Here is a 17,500-nt window from a genome sequence, read left to right as displayed (position 1 = left end):
TCTTTTTAAAGTGCGATAAGCAAGTACAGAAAGCATTCTTTCCAGAAGTCCAGCTGTGATAAATCAAGCAGATTTCTTCATCCTTTGAAAGAAGGAGAGAGAGTGAGGATACAAACGGTGAAGTTTTGACAGGATTGGTCAAGTAACAAATATATGTGCCAAGCTGAGATCCTACTTCGTAGAATCTGAGGGTGTGGAGTACAGGAGAAACCGTAGATATCTTCTTCCTGTATCAGAATCGATATCGCAGCATTGTTCCTGTGATACAGACTCTAGATCTCAAAGCAAGCCAGACAATGTTCCTGTTGCAGAAGGTGTCTTAACTTCTACTTTCATTCCTGATGTCCTCAAAGCTGAACATTTAGCAGAGGCAGTCCTAGTTGCTAGACCTAATTCTAATTTCTATGTCACACAATTTGGTCATATTTCCAGACCTAGTGTGAAATACACAGCAATCTGGACATAATTGTCTATATGTATTTAGTTCTGTATAATTGCATGTCAAAGAATTATTTGTATCAATTGCGTGTCAATTAATATCATCAATAATGCACGACTCATTTCTCAAAGAGGGAGGATGTAGAATAGTGTGTGTGTGTGTGCATACGTGTGCATGTGTGTGTGTGTTGTACCTTTAATAAGCGCTTCAAGGACAGCATGTGCATATAAATAGCAAGCACATGCTAGCTTCAGTGCCATTTTGAGAGTGCAGCCAGAGAGTGAGCATGTATGAGTGTGACAGCTAGTTTGTTTGTAAGTTTGTCTAAGTTTAAGGTTATTAAGCCTCAATCCTGATATGTTTGTACATAATAAAGCTGGTTGAACAGAACCTACGAATGCTTGTCTGTTTTATCCTGACTGGACGAGCAACATCAAGTATCACTTGAAATTGGTTGTATGTACATATGCTGTGCTGTACTTGTTTATTTTTTCCTTAATCTATTTGTTTAGATCTGTAGAGTTTTTTATCAGAGATAAATATGAAAAGAAAAAATACATGGACAGAAGCTTTCTTAATGGAACAACGGTACGTATTATTTACTTTTTTTATGGAATTATTTGTGGACCTGTTAACCTAAATTACACTGTGCTATTTCTAAGTGAATAAATCTTGCAGTACAGTAAAATATTAGTTAGTTGTTACTTAATATGATTGTCATAGTTAAGTATAAAGAAAAAAAAACTGAGCAATGATGGTCTGTCCTTCTGTTGATTTATTCACTTTGTAGTACATCAACTGTTCTTGGAAAGCCTGGTGTTTGAACTATGGACTCACTTTTCTTGTGTTTGCAGCATGTATCCAAAATAATTCTTTTGTTATGTGATTTTTTTTGGTAGAAGTTTCATTCTTCTTTTGTTTATTTATTTATTGACATTTGATTACCATGAAAGTTTGACTGGGTAGGTGTCCATTTTTAGCGGAGCCCTGGGAGAAATCTTGAAAGTGTTACAAAATCATTTTAACAAACAATAATTTTACAAGTTTCAAAAATAATACAAAAATATCTACAGTCTAAATCATTATACCAAATTAGACATAACGAGAAATGATAATTAAGAATAGATACAACTTATATGACGATTTAATATTAAGAAAAAGTTTAGCCACTTTATTGAGTAAAGGTAAGTTAGTATATGGCAGTTGTAATAAGAAGTGAGAGAAAAAAACATGGTTATGGTATATTTGGAAGAGGAGTCTGGGGAGAGAAGTAGATTGAAGCAAGGAAGTGGGTGAAGAATGGAAAGTAAGGTGCTGTAAATTCTGAATAGGTGCTTTTTCATATTTGGAGGTATAGTTTATCCTGTGGTTGAGCAAGAACAGAGACACCTTTTGGCTGGGAAGTCTTTCAGAATGCTTTTAAAGAACTGGAGGGAAGGAAGAGCTAATTGTGTTTTTAAATTAACTACTATTAAACTGGTTTATACTTGATTCTAATAGACTTTTTAGTGTTTTTGCCTAGGTCAAGTATGCTTTTCTTCGCTGTTATGGCTGGTAATGCCTACTTTTTTATGAACTGCTCTTTAAAAGTTCTGTCTTGTTGAAAATGGTTGACTTTCTTGTAGTCATGTCACATTTCATTTTACTGGCCAGGTACCAGGCACTAACGTGCATATACTTTCTGCATAGCAGTCAGCCAGAGAGAACTTTCTGTCACTTAGGTAAATCAGCCTACTGAAAATAACATGTATATTGTTAGCAGAGCCTTCACTGTAATGGACATATAATGGAAGATTTTTGGAAAACAACAGAACTTTAGTAGTTTGTTCTTTTATGCCTTTTACACTTCCTGCATTTTATATGTTTGTATATGTATACAAAGCTGGCACAGTGAGTAGCATTGCTGCCTCCCAGAAAGAGGTTCTTCAATTTGGTTTTCAGCTTGGATGCCTTTTTGTAGAGTTTGTATGTCTTTCTTGTGTGTTTGTGCTTTCTCCAGGTAATCTGGTTTCCTCTCACATCCCGAAGACATGTGATAGGTGGATTGATGACTATCATTTGTCTGTGAGTGTATGTGATATGAAAGAAAGATCTGTCAGCCTGCTTTCATCTCTTAATTGCCTAGCAAACATGTTAGTTTTTTTCGCTGTTCAGGTGGTCACTATCAGAGTCACATGCAGCTCAGCAGCACTGAATGGATTACATGTTTACAAATGTATATATATTTTTCAGCATTTAAGATGGTCTTTACATTCATGGATTTTTATTTTGAACTAAGTACTCTAAAAAGACATCAAGTGCAACCACAAAACGTTGACATTTTTTAAATCATACTCTAACAAGTATTCACATTGGTCATTTATCATCTATTCTGTTTGTTTTCAACCAATTAAATATTGCCATACTCGCTCTGTAAAAGAAGAGAGTGTCTTTCATGCCACTGTTTAAGAAGAGAGTGTCTTTCATGCCACTGTTTATCTAACAGTTAAAGTCACTACTGCTTCCAGTTTTGAAAACTTGTTTCTTCTGTCTCATAATTGTTCATCATTTGACTGTCTTTCTATTTGCAAGTATTTTGCTGGACACATTGTACTGCATTCCAGTATATGGAAAGATTCTTTGTTTTCTACTTTTGTGGGGAGAAATGTGAACTGCTGAAGTGTAGTGACATCCTACCAAAGTCTTGATTTGTCTGTACTGGGTAGATAAGCCATAAAGACTTTGATTGCGGTGCTTTTTTATCTCTGAATTCTGAATCGTCATATTGATTAAATGATTAATGACACACTAAAAATCTTTGAAGTGTTTCTTTTATTTAAAAAAAAATCGTAACGTTACAACAAGAGGCTTTCTAAAAGAATCTAAAAGTCAAGAACTAATAAGGAATGCAATGGTGATTTGTAGTAGATGCCATAGCCTGACTAGAAGATTAACTGAGTTTAATTGTGCAAACTTTGTTGGAGGAAATTGGTCCACTGCCTTTGAGTTATAGCAGTTTGTGGAAATCTGTTGTATGGCCTACAGGGTAAAAAAAGTTCCCTGCAATGAGTTAGAGAGATTGGGAAATTCTCTGCCTCCTACAAGTGGCCATCAGAACCATATTTCATTGCATTTTGCATTGGCTCAGTATGGCTCTCTCCCATGAACTTGGCTTTTAAATGTAGCAGTTTATTCATGTCTTCTCAGTATATGCAGCTACTGTCATGGTAAATGCTTTGCACTGCATTCAGTGCACTAGATGACATAATTGGAATGTTTGCTGTGTCTTCAGAACAATGTTGTCAAACTGTGGAGCATTGTAAAGGTGAATGAGATATATCCTTCACACGAATGCCATCCTTTTGGGGGACAAAGTAAAGAGGGCTTGTGGTTTAGTCTGGGCTTTTAGAAGAGATCTGTAAATGCCATCAGGCTATTTAGAGTGTTAGTCTCAGAGTTAACAACTTCATCTCAAGAGCCATTGTTGTAGGATTTATTATATGTAATGATGTAATTTATAATTTGGGCTTGGAAGCACATTTCCCAGCTGAATGTTAACAGATGGCGGTATATATTGATACTGAAGTTAGTTCTCCGGTCCTCAGTGAGCAGCACTGCATGGATTACATGTTTACAAATGCATATATATTTTTCAGCATTTAAGATGGTCTTTACATTCATGGATTTTTATTTTGAACTAAGTACTCTAAAAAGACATCAAGTGCAACCACAAAACGTTGACATTTTTTAAATCATACTCTAACAAGTATTCACATTGGTCATTTATCATCTATTCTGTTTGTTTTCAACCAATTAAATATTGCCATACTCGCTCTGTAAAAGAAGAGAGTGTCTTTCATGCCACTGTTTATCTAACAGTTAAAGTCACTACTGCTTCCAGTTTTGAAAACTTGTTTCTTCTGTCTCATAATTGTTCATCATTTGACTGTCTTTCTATATGCAAGTATTTTGCTGGACACATTGTACTGCATTCCAGTATATGGAAAGATTCTTTGTTTTCTACTTTTGTGGGGAGCCCCTGATGCCCGCTTCTGTGGATATGCAGGCCGCTACCGAGACACTTTCAGAGTCCGGTATGCCGCGAGACTCTTCTTCGATTAAGGATCCTGCGGATGTCTCTACCTTGGATGGGTCCGGAGCCGCTGACCAGGCACCGGCTTCCGAGGAAATACTTCGCACTACCAATACTTGACACAAACCGATGACCTCTTTCACATCTTCAGCTCTTTCTAAAACTACAGAGTTTCTAAGGCCCAGGGTATGAACTACGCCAAAAAAAACGATGACCCAAGCTCAGGCACCTGCTTCCTTGCCTCAATCTCAAATGCTTAAAATGACGGAAGACCTTATCATGCTTATTAGGGGAAGCCAGGCTACCCTTTCCAAAAGAAAAAGACTTGTCACCAGTAGTTTTATCTGAACAGGAGTCCGATGCTTCTGAATATGAATACATGCATCCCCCTCTCTGCTTATGAGGATTCTGATGCAGAGGAATCCATTCCTTCTGCCTCTCCACCCGAGGATTTTTCATTTGGTGAAACCCTTTTTACTTTAAGGGAGCATTTCCAATGGGAATGTCAGGACTATCCGTAGTCCAAAGAGAGACTCAGGGAATTCTTAGATTTACCACAGCACAGACCTTTGGCTATTCCTCCTGTCCTGGATGTTGTTGATGATGTTTTTATGGAATCCAGTTTGACTTCTGACACCCTTCGTCCTGCTCCCAGGAAACCTGACAAGTACTACAGAGTCCCTGACTCTCACAAATTCCTTTTCAAAAATTCTACTGCTGACCCAGAGGTCATCTCTCAAGGACCTAAAGGAATTAAAGCAACCTCAGCTAAGAATCCCACCCCCTCAGACAGGGATTCCCAAGCTTTAGACAAATAGGGTAAAAAAGTGTACACCTCTACTACTCTTGCTATTAGAGCACTAAATTGTCAGTTCCACATGCTGAAATATCAGCAGCATACCTTGGAACTCCTCAAACAAAAAATATCTTCCTTTCTTGCTTGTGCAGAAAATAAAGAATTATAAGAGCTTATGCATTCTGTAAGCCAAGTTACTAAGCACACCTTGCAATGCGGTTTTGATGCCCTAGAAGCATCTTGCAGGGCAGCAGTCACTGGTTCTGTCCTTAGAAGGCATGCTTGGCTTAAGGAACAGACCTTGCCAGACCATGTCAAATCAAAATTATTGGACGCACCATTGAACAAAGACAATTTGTTTGGCACCAAGGCAGAGGAGGTCTTAAAAAAGATGGAAGAAAAAGCTATATCTATGCAGACAGTTAAAGACTTTTTACAGGTCCAGCCTCCGAAGTTCAGTAGGCATTTCCACTCCAAGCACTGGTCCTTTCCGGCCCCCTCCAGGCCAGCTCAGCCCAGACCCAGGGGAAGCAGATCCCCAAGACAGCAGCCCCAGGGAATGCAGAGATCTCAGCAATGGAGTTTCTCCTCTTCAAAAACAGGGAGTGCTAAGCCACCCCCTTATGGTAATTACTCACAATGACTTTACACCTCCACCCCTCACCTCTGCCCACCTGCTTGTGCCCCTAGGAGGAAAACTTTCCTTCCATGCAAGCAACTGGGCCTCTTTTACCTACGACCGATGGGTCCTCAACATAGTGTCCCAGGGATACAAATTTTATTTCCACACTCTGCCAACCCCAAAAGCGTTCCTAGATCTTCCTCCAAACCAGTGGGCAGAAGCCAAAAAGCAAGTCCTTTCCATGAGGGCAATACAGCAGGTTCCTGCAGACCAGATAAGCCAAGGTTTTTATTCCAGACTCTTCCTGGTACCCAGAAAAGAGGGCAACTGGCACCCAGTCCTCAATCTATCCATTCTAAACACATTTCTGGTGATAGCAAAATTCAAAATGCTTACCCTCCAGCAGCTTCTTCCTATGCTTTCCAGGGATGCTTGGTTAGCCACCCTAGACCTAAAAGAGGCGTACCTACACATCATATTCAGAGAATCTTGCAGGAAATATCTACATTTCAGGGCAGGATCTATGCACTTTCAGTTCTCTGTGCTTCCCTTGGTTTATCCACTGCTCCCAGAGTTTTCACAAAATGCCTGGTTCCAGCCATTGCTTTTTGCTGACAAAGAAATATTCAAATTTACCCTTACTTAGACGATTGCCTGATTCAGGCAGGCAGACAGGAATAGCTGTTACAGCACGTGACTTTTGTAAAGGACCTACTGACCTCCCTGGGGTATACTCTCAATGAAAAGAAGTCAAAACTAGTACCCACACAAAAAATTGTATTCCTGGAAGCAAGCCTGGACACAGCATCCCAGATGGCATTCCTTACTCCAGAAAATAAGCCTACCTGACATGCTAATTCTCTCAACTAGCCACCAGAACCCAGTTATCCGCAAGGAAAATCCTGCAAGCTCTAGCGGTCATGGTGTCCTGCATTCTACACATTCCATATGCCAGACTGCATATGAGGAAACTACAGTGGTACCTAAAAAGCCTTTGGTGTCAACACTCTCAAGATCTGGAAACTATCATACAAATGATACCTTGTCTAAGGAAAGATTTTCTTTGGTGGTCAGCAGCATGCAGCCACAACAAGGAACTTCCCTTCTCACAGCACCACGCCACCCAGACCCTCACCACAGAAGCATCAGACTGTGCCTGGGGTGCACACCTGGACGGCAAGTGCATTCAGTGCCATTGGAGCCCAAATTGAATACATCTGCACATCAACCAAAAAGAGATGCTAGCTGTTCAGCATGCCCTGACAGCTTTCAGACCCCCTACTCTCCCCGGGGCCTCTACTGATCAAAACAGACAACACCACAAGTGATGTGGTATATCAACAAGCAGGGAGGGACTCACTCTTATCCTCTCTGTAGGCTCGCCATGACCCTTTGGCACATGGCCTCAGCCATGAAACTACACCTGCTAGCACAATTCCTGCCAGGCTCCTTAAACTCTCTGGCAGACAACTTAAGCAGAAACCTGCTAGACCCACACGAGTGGCAGCTAGACCACAGAACCTTCACCCTTGTAACCCAGAAATGGGGCACCCTGAAGGTGGATCTCTTTGCCTTCCACTCCAGTCATCAGCTCAGCAAATGCTGTACCAAGGAACTTCACTGCAAGGCCTGGAAAGTGGATGCTCCATCCTTCCAGTGGGTAAACCTCTTGGTCTATGTATTTCCCCCTCTACCACTTATTTCAAGGGTACTGCTCAAAATAAGAGAGGAAAAACCAAGGACAATCCTGATTGCCCCAGACTGGCCACACCAGCACTAGTGCCCACTGCTGCGCAGCCTGTCACCCCTGCCACCATGGCACCTACCTCAGATCCCAACACTCCTGACCCAGAAGAATGGAGAATTCATGCGTCCCCAATTGCAGACCCGCAACCTGGCAGCCTGGCTTATTCCATGACCTCTCCTCAAGCTGCTAGCCTAAGCAAACAATTCCCAGATGTTATACGTGAGGCCAGATGCCCCAGAACTAGAAAATCCTATGCTGACAAGTGGAAAAGGTTTTGCACCTGGATCCAGGCTAAGGGGGCAAAAACAGCACAGCCCTTCCTACCTCTTATCCTGGATTGTCTAGCAGACCTACTGCACAGGAGTATATCCTTATCTTCTATTAAAATTCATGCCTCTGCCATCTCTGCTCATTACAGCACAGAGCCACCTCTCATCTCACACCCTCTCATCAAAAAGAGATGCTAGCTGTTCAGCATGCCCTGACAGCTTTCAGATCCCCTAATCTCCCCGGGGCTTAAGAGGGGTTAGCAACTTAAGGCCACCCAGAAGAGCTCCTACCCCAGCTTGGGACCTTAACTTTGTGTTGGAAAAGCTCATCCTACCTCCCCCTTTGAACCTGTAGCTTCAGCAGAGTTACAATTCTTCTCTTGGAAAACAGCCTTGCTTCTGACCAACACTTCAGCTAGAAGAGTTTCAGAGCTACAAGCATGCATGGCTGTAGAGCCCTTCATCATTTTCCATGCTGACAGGGTCTCCCTCAGGACTAACCCATCCTTCATGCCTAAAGTGGTGTCCAGTGTGGCTCTCAACCAATCCATTCATTTTCCCACCATTTTTTCTCATCCACAAAACAAGGGGGAAAGGATTCTGCACTCTCTAGATGTGCACAGACAGCTCAGATTCTATCTGGATAGGACTAAATCTTTTAGAAAAACTGACCAATTGCTAGTCAGCTTTGCAGCAGGGGCAGAGGGCAAGTCCATATCCAAACAAACAATCTCCAAAGGATAGCACACTGCATCTATTTCTGATACAAACAGCACGGGAAACCGCCCCCAAAAGGAGTCAGGACACATTACACCAGGGCAACCTCCACCTCTGCAGCTTTTCTCAGAGGGGTCCCCATCAGGGACATCCTGGAGGTTACAACATGGCTTCTGTTCATACCTTCACCAAGCATTACCAAGCATTACCACCTGCATATCTTCTCCAAATCCAGGGCAAGCTTTGCCATTGCAGTCTTGCAGGGCATCCTAGCCAGCCCCCTCTTCTTGACTGCCTCCACCTTTTTCTTCAGCTTTGGGAATCACCCCAAATGTGATGACTGTAACAGTGAAACATGAAGAACATAGTACAGTTGTGTACACTTACCATAAATGTAGATGTTCGAGTATATTCACTGTTGCAGTCCTGGTCCCCCCCCCCCCCATCCCCCTTGTCTCTCTCTCTCTCTCTCTCTTCCTCTCTCCTTACAGGGAATTTTTGGTATTTACTTTCTACTGGTGGTGTTCTTCCACCATAACCTAGTTCCCTGTTTGGGGGTTCCTGACAGCTGGGGGCAAGGAAAACTGAAGTAATGGCTTTGGCTGCCTGAATTTATACCACTGACGACCTGACGTCAGTCCTGGAGGGACAGCAACCGACGCAGAAATACATTATCTCTGGTATTCAGGCCAACTGAGGGCTACCCCTAGCAGGATAAACCAAATGTGATGACTGCAACAGTGAATACACTTGAACATCTACATTTATGGTAAGTGTACACAACTGTACTTTCAAGTCCTTGCAGGAGAAAGGTAAAGAATTTCAGGACCTAAAACACATCTTTGAGTCTCCAGTTCCTAAATTTTAAAGGAATTACCCAACTAAAACTCCCTTTGTTAGGAAATGATCTCACACTCCTCCTTCCAAAAATAAGAGGGGTGTTAGGAAGTCTACTGCTTCCAAACCCCCTAAGCCTGCTTCCCCCCAAAACAGCCTTTCCAGGCAAGCCAGGTAGTCTGTGACTACCAACCTTTTCTCAGCAACTTTCCTCGCTCTGTCTTTCCCTGTCCCTTCCAGTCTGGGAGCATATCAGTCAAGATTCATGGGTCCTCTCCATTATCCACACAGGGTATTTTATGGTGTGGGGATACTCTTCCCATTTTTCATGGGTATTCCTCATCCACCTCGAGAGCAACTACAGGTTTTTCCCAGAGGTGCTTCATGTGTTGAAATTCCAGGGAACAATCCAAGAAGTTTCACTGCACCAAAGAGAATGAGGTTTCTACTTCAGGATGTATGTTCCTGGTTCCCATTCTGGATCTTTCACACCTTAACACCTTCCTAAAGGTCCCAAGCATCCACATGCTTTCTCTGCATACCTTGTTTCCCCTTGTCCTTCCACAGGCTTTTATGATGCTCAACTTCACATTCCCATTCGTCGCCTTTTCAGGAAATACTTGAGTTTTTCTGTTGCTTCATCACTTTTTCAATTCTCTGTTTTGCCCTTTAAGGGTATATACAAAATGCTTGGCTCCTATAATTGCTTATTGCAGACTCCAGGGTGTTCAGATCTTTCCATATCTGGACAATCTCCTGCTCCAGGTACTCCTTCCAGAGACCTTACAGCAGAGTCTCCATTTCACTATTTCCATTCTACAAAGACTGGGTTTCACAATAAACTTTCAAAAATCTTTCCTCTCCCCGTCACAGGACCACAACATCCTGGGGTGCGGATCCAGACACATTGAATGTTGGCCTCCCTTCCCTTTAGTTTCTCTGCCTTCTAGGGTATATGGCATCCACCATCCCTAAGCTACCTCTGGCCAAACTTCACATGAGGAAATTCAGTGGTACCTCAAGTCAGTTTGTAGCCAACATGCACACCCACTCAACTTTGTAGCCCCTCTTCTTCCTTATCTAAAGAAAGAACTTCGTTGGTGGAGTCAGCAGATTTCCCTGAACCCAGGCCTTCCTCTGCATCTTCCTCTTCCACTTCAGGAGTTGTTCAAAGACAACTCAGACATGGGTTGGGGGCAGCCTTTGAATCCTGGAAGGTTCAAACCATTTGGTCCCCTTCTCAAAGGACAGAGCACATAAACATAAAAGAGGTGAGACACCTGCTGTTGGCTCAACAGACCTTTCACTCTCTTCATCCAGGTCCTCTAAAATTGTTTACAGACAACACCACAGTTCTTTGGTATGTAAACATATAGGGGGACAAAGTCATACCTTCTGTACAGGCTGGCCCTAATGACATGGGAACTGGCTATTCAATTCAAGGTCACCCTTTAGGCAGTGTACATCTCCTCCAAACAGAATGTAGTGCCATACACTCTGAGCAGGTCCATAACTCAATCTCACGAATGGATGCTTCACAGAGATGTGTTTCTGAACATTCACCACTGTTGGAGTATTCCTCAAATAGATCTCTCCCTCCTCTTTGAGCAGACAACTTCCAAATTTTGTGCCAGAATTACAGTCCCTCTGTTGTGGAAGGTGGATGCCTTGTTTCTCTTAGAAGGGGATGTTCTCTATGCATTCTCCCCCTTTCCTTTATTGAGAAAGTTCTGCTGAAGATTCAGCAGGACAAGTCAAAAATCTTGCTGGTGACTCCCTTTTGGTTTCCACTTGGATTTCTAAGGCTATTTCCTTTTGTTATGTTTTTCATGTAAGAGCCTTTCTACTCCTGTTAAGTCTTATTGTATGAGGCTGTGGCTTCTTCAGGTGCATTTTTTCAAATATTTGGTTACTAACTCCATCTTGGAAGCAGCTACTGGTCTTCTGTTCATACCTTCACTAAACATTATAAACTGGATGGCATCTCCAAATCTAGGACTGGTTTTGCTAGAGACATTCTCTATGGGAGTTTAGAAAGTGCCTCTGCTCCTTCCCCCTCCCTTTCTTCTTCATGAGCTTTGGTACTCTCCCTCTTGTTAAGAATACTGCAAAATAAGACTAGCAGGACATAGAATAGTTGTGTAAAATCTTACCATAACCATATATGTCTTTGTCCTTTATAATGCAGTGTTCTATCCCTCCCATCTTCCCCCTGTTTTTGTCTTTTTCCCTGGATGTATGCTTACCTCCTTTTGTTCCTCCTAGATCTGAAGAAGCATTTTGATAATGTGAAAGCGCTCATTTGTTTTATTGCTTGATTAAAGTCTTCTGATATTTATATTGCCATGGTAGCCATCCTGTGTTTATTTTATGGTTTGTTCCTTAGGCTGGTGCTCTTACTGGGGCATTCAGTTCTGAGGATGATACATACAGATGTCACTTTTATGGCCTATGCCAGCTGCTGGCCTTTGTGCAACATCCCATGTACCTTGCAGTGGTTTAAGTCTTTTGTATACTAGCTGAACATTGGGACTACCTTTGGCAGTAAATCCCTCATGTTAAGAATACTACAACATAGAAGAGAAGGACATTTATTATTATGGTAAGATTTTGCAGAACTATTCTTTCTGCACTGATGGTACCCCAGCTGAGAATTGAACAGGAAAACCTTCTGCTTTGAGGTGATAATGCTACCCACTGGCTTCTGTGCTACCTCAGTGTTTAATGCACTTGAATAATACAAAGGAAGAGTTACATTTTATGTTAGTAAATCAAGCTTGTTAAAGTTTGAGAGCTTCATATTTACTTGATGTCTTAGCTGAGAAGTGGAATGAGAAGTGTTTAATTAAAAAATAAAACTGAATATAGAAAAAAGGACTGGAACTTTTTATAATAAATTTATTTGGAACTAGTTTAAAGGTGGTAGTAATGTCTTCATTATTTTTCCAAAAAAAAAGTTGAAGTCTACTTAAGCAAGGTAAAGCTGAAGTGAATGCAGGATGTATATCTTGTGGTAGTTCTTTAATATGCTGAAGTGAACAAATCTAAAACAATGGAAAAAAAAATGGGAAATTTTTATTAGAAAGACCACCTGAAAAGGAATACGTTATAAAGTGTAGTATATGTTAGAAGTATACTTGGGATGTGGATGTGCTATGCTTATGAAATACAATTTGTAAGACATATAAGTACTTAATGGACTGGCATAATGTGATTTGGGTCCAAAAGGTAGCTTTAAAAGTTGGTACTAGGCCCTGACCACGACGTCACTGGTTGTCGCTTTTGTGCTAGGGTTAACAAGCGCACTATTAAACGTCTGTTTGATTTTGCCCGACATTATTTTGGTAGAAAATTCAATTACACCATGCCGTCGGAAATTCCGATGACCATAATGCATAAAAAGCGCAAGGACAGGCATCCGAGGCCCAAAACTGACGATGAGACCTTTTCTAGGCCGGTCACCAGTTCTCCGGTTTTCAGCGAGGCGCCTACACAGCCCCTGACGACTGCTTCCACAGAACCACAGACTGCATCCAACTCCCACGTAGAGCTGGCTGGGCCTTCAGACGCACTAGGCCTTCAGCTTACCAATCCTATACCTACTGAGGGAATCGAAGTAACTGAGCAATCCACAGTTACAGAGGGTGTTTTCAGACCTACCCAGTTAACCATTAAACCCCCTGTTAAGTCTAAGCCTCCCTTAAAAGCAAAGAAACAGATACAACTCTCTCCAGGACAGGCTTCCATGCCTAAGAAACAAATGCTAAAAATGGCTGAGGACCTAATCACCCTGATCAGGGGGTCCCATTCCCCCTCCTGAAAAAAGGCCCAGACAGGATGCAGACTATGAATCTTCTGACCAGGTGTCCATTTCCTCTGACTCTTCCGCGGACCTAGGATATTCTTTACCCTCTTATGAGGATTCTGATGCTGAGGAATCAATTCCGTCAGCCTCTCCGCCTGAGGATTACTCCTTTGGGGAGACCTTACATACCATGAGGGAGCATTTCCATTGGGAAGGTCAGGATTACTCAGAATCCAAGAAAAGGCTCAGAGACTTCCTTTTATTGCCTCAACACAGACCCCTTGCTATCCCGCCAGTTCTAGACATTGTGGATGATGTATACACTGAATCCAGTTTGAACCCTGACTCCTTACCCCCAGCCCCAGTTAAACCTGATAGATATTACAGAGTCCCTGACTCTCACAAATATCTGTACAAAAGCCCTGTTGCTGACCCTGAAACTATTTCTCAGGGACCCAAAGGGATTAAGGCCTCATCAGCAAAAAACCCAGTTCCCTCTGACAGAGATTCCAGAGCTTTAGACAGATGGGGAAAGAAGTTATATATGTCTGCAACTTTAGCAATGAGAGCCGTGAATTGCTAGTTTCACATGCTAAAATATCAGCAATTTTTGATGTCTCAGTTGAAACAAAAGATGCTTTCAGATTCAGATCCTCCTAACTTAAAAGAAATGCAGGATTTATTGCATGCTGCTGAACAAGTGGGAAAACATACTTTGCAGTGTGGATTTGACTCCTTAGAGGCTTCCTGTAGAGCAGCAGTTACAGGCTCTGTCATTAGAAGGCATGCTTGGTTAAAAGAACATACGTTACCAGATCATGTTAAGGTAAAATTATTGGATGCACCTTTGCAGCGGGATGTGCTGTTTGGAGTTAAGGCAGAGGAAGTATTAAAGAAGATGGAGGATAAGGCAAAATCTATGCAAACGGTGAAATATTTCTTACAGGTTCAGCCTCCTCGTTTTAGCAGAAATTGGCCAACAAAGAATTGGTCCTTTCCAGTCACAGACAGACCTCAAAGGGGCAGATACAGACGTCCAAGAGGTAGGGGTCAGTCACAAGGGCCTTACAGACCTTGACAGTGGGGCACACCAGGCCAGAAAGAAGGAGAAGACAGGCCTCAACCTTATAAAAAACAGACTCAATGACTTTCCACTACAGCTGCCAAACAGTTCTCTCTTGGCAGCCCCCTTAGAAGGAAAACTGGCACTTTTCTATCACAACTGGCATTGCATCACCAAAGACAAATGGGTTCTCAACATTGTATCTGAAGGTTACAGGTCCCATTTTCACACCCTGCCAAGGCAAAAAGGAATGCCAAATCTGCCACCAAATCAATGGGCAGAGGCTCAAAGACAAATTACAGCACTCATAGACATGAGAGCTATTCAGAAGGTACCACCACAGGAACAAGGACAAGGATTTTACTCAAGACTCTTTCTGGTTCCCAGAAAGGACAAAACCTGGAGACCCATTCTGGACCTTTCTACACTAAACACTTACCTGGATGTACCGAAATTCAAGATGTTGACACTACAGCAGCTTCTTCCCATGCTGGGCAAGAAAGCTTGGCTTGTGACATTGGACCTCAAAGAGGCATACCTGCATGTCCCTATCAGACAAAACTGCAGAAGATACCTCAGATTTCTAGCTGGTTCAATGCACTATCTAGTCTCTGCACGGCCCTTTGGCTTATCTACTGTGTCCAGGGTCTTCACAAAGTGCCTGGCACCAGTAATTGCATTTTGCAGGCAAAAAGGAATTCAAATTTATCCATACCTGGACGACTGCCTGATTCAAGCAGAGAGCAAGGACATTCTACTAAAGCATCTGGCGTACTTAAAAAAGTTATTAAGTTGCCTGGGATACACAGTAAATGAAAAGAAATCAAAACTAGTGCCCTCACAACAGATAATATTCCTGGGTGCCAGCTTGAACACAACGGCCCAGATGGCTTATCTCATGCCAGACAAGCAATTACAACTGACTCAATATTTTCAGTTAATGGCAACAAAGACCCAACTCCCTGCAAGAAAAATTCTGCAGGCCTTGGGCTACATGGCATCTTGCATACTACTAATTCCATATGCCAAGACTGCATAAGAGGAGAGGTAAAGGAGGGAAAGCGTATACTTGTAGTTTTTTCCAGCTGACTGAGTATACGCTTTCCCTCCTTTACCTCTCCTCCCAAAGGTACTCATAAAAGCCAGGCAGGAAGAGCCAAAAATGATACTGATTGCACCAGACTGGCCACGCCAGCACTGGTACCCAATCTTAAAGAACTTAGCACATGAACCACCCTGGATTTTGCCTCAAATCCCAGAGTTGCTGACACAGCACAACAATCAGATATTTCACAGCCAGCTAAAGACCTTAAACCTAGCTGCATGGAAAATTCCCTAGTCAAGCAAGCAATGCCTCTCTTCAAAGCTGTTATGGATGTCATTCTGGAGGCCAGACGGCCTAGCACCAGGAAAGCATACTCGGATAAATGGAAGAGATTCTGTGCCTGGAACCAAGCACACAGCCTTGACCCACTTGTCCCAAACATTCCTCAGATACTGCAATACTTAACTGAGATGCTGGACAAGGGCCTCTCTTTTTCATCCATCAAGATCCACGCCTCAGCTATCTCTGCTCATTACAACACAGATCCACCAATTTTTTCTAATCCTTTGCTCAAACAATACCTCAGAGGGGCTAAAAACATATGACCGCCCCGTAGAGCACCTACACCAACTTGGGACCTCAACTTTGTTTTGGAAAAATTAACTCTACCTCCTTTTGAGCCAGCTAACACAGCAGAAATAAAATACATCTCTTGGAAAACTGCTCTGCTACTGGCAATTACATCAGCACGAAGAGTTTCAGAATTACAGGCACTAATGGCAGTGGAATCTTTCCTCATCTTCCACCAGGACAGGGTGTCTTTAAGAACTAACCCTACGTTTATGCCAAAGGTGGTATCAAGTGTGGCTCTGAACCAAACTATTCACTTGCCAACTTTTTACCCAAAATCACAGAACAAAGGGGAGAAATTGCTACATTCTTTGGACATTCATAGACAGTTATGCTTCTACTTGGACAAAACCAAAGCTTTCAGAAAATCTGAGCAATTATTGGTAGCATACACTGCGGGAGCACAGGGAAAAGCCATTTCAAAGCAGACTATTTCAAAATGGATAGGACACTGTATACGTTTCTGCTACACCCACCATGGGAAACCTGTACCTAGCAGCATTAGATCTCACTCCACCAGGGCAACAGCCACTTCAACTGCCTACCTCAGAGGAGTACCTACCAAGGATATTTTGGAAGCAGCAACATGGAGTTCTGTTCATACCTTCACCAAACATTACCATTTGCCTTTATACTCCAAATCCAGAGCTGGCTTCACCACTGCTGTACTGCAGGGCCTTATAGCCACCCCTAATGCCTTATAGATCCAGCCTCCCTACCTCAGCTTTGGGATTCCACCCAAGTGTAATGACTGCAGCAGTGTAACACGATGAACATAGTACAGTTTTGTACCTACCATAAATGTAGATGTTTGAGTGTTGACACTGCTGCAGTCCATGTTACCCTCCCTCCTTCCCCACTTACTTTCTGGTACTTTCCTAGGGCATCTGCCTTTTTTTTTACCTATTGCCTACCTATTTGGGGGCAGCTGACATCTGGGGCAAGAAAAACTGAAGAAAATGGCATTGGCTGCATCTTATTTACCCCTGTCGCACTGACGTCAGGGAGGAGGCGACAGTAGCCGACGCCGGACCAAGACTTTGGAACTCTGGCCGACTGCGGGACCACCTGACAGCAGGATAACCCAAGTGTAATGACTGCAGCAGTGTCAACACTCGAACATCTACATTTATTGTAGGTACAAAACTGTACTTTTCTCATTACCAGAGGAGTCTTTGAAGCAGGTAGTTCAGGAGCATCTCAAGAAAGTTCTTTTGTCCCTAGTCCTAGTTTTGCGGGATTGCAGTTTCAGTCTTCCTCAAGAACCAGTACAATTAATATGTGTTGACACTGAGGCTAGAAAGGATATGAAAAGGCGCTGATCTTGAACTGTACAATTTTTATAATGTATGGGAGGGTGAAGACTTGGGTGCAACAGAAACTAACATAACTCAAAACACTATTAACTCATTAGCAGCCCTGGTTGATAGAATCTTCATTATTGTAAATACTATTCTA

General features: G+C 42.4%; 1 protein-coding gene across 1 annotated transcript in view; it reads left to right on the top strand.

Annotated features, from left to right (window-relative positions):
- Positions 1 to 17,500, top strand: part of SMAP1 (small ArfGAP 1) — a 3,101,511-nt gene that overhangs the window by 832,314 nt on the left and 2,251,697 nt on the right. Inside the window, exon 4 of the mRNA XM_044063898.1 lies at positions 952 to 1,027. Coding sequence (XP_043919833.1) covers positions 952 to 1,027 — 76 coding nt within the window. The remainder of the gene's footprint in view (positions 1 to 951; positions 1,028 to 17,500) is intronic.

Source organism: Protopterus annectens, chromosome 2.part2 (genome assembly GCF_019279795.1).
Source record: "Protopterus annectens isolate FY-2018-M chromosome 2.part2, PAN1.0, whole genome shotgun sequence".
Taxonomy (NCBI): domain Eukaryota; kingdom Metazoa; phylum Chordata; order Ceratodontiformes; family Protopteridae; genus Protopterus; species Protopterus annectens.
This window is presented reverse-complemented; position numbering and strand designations above follow the sequence as displayed.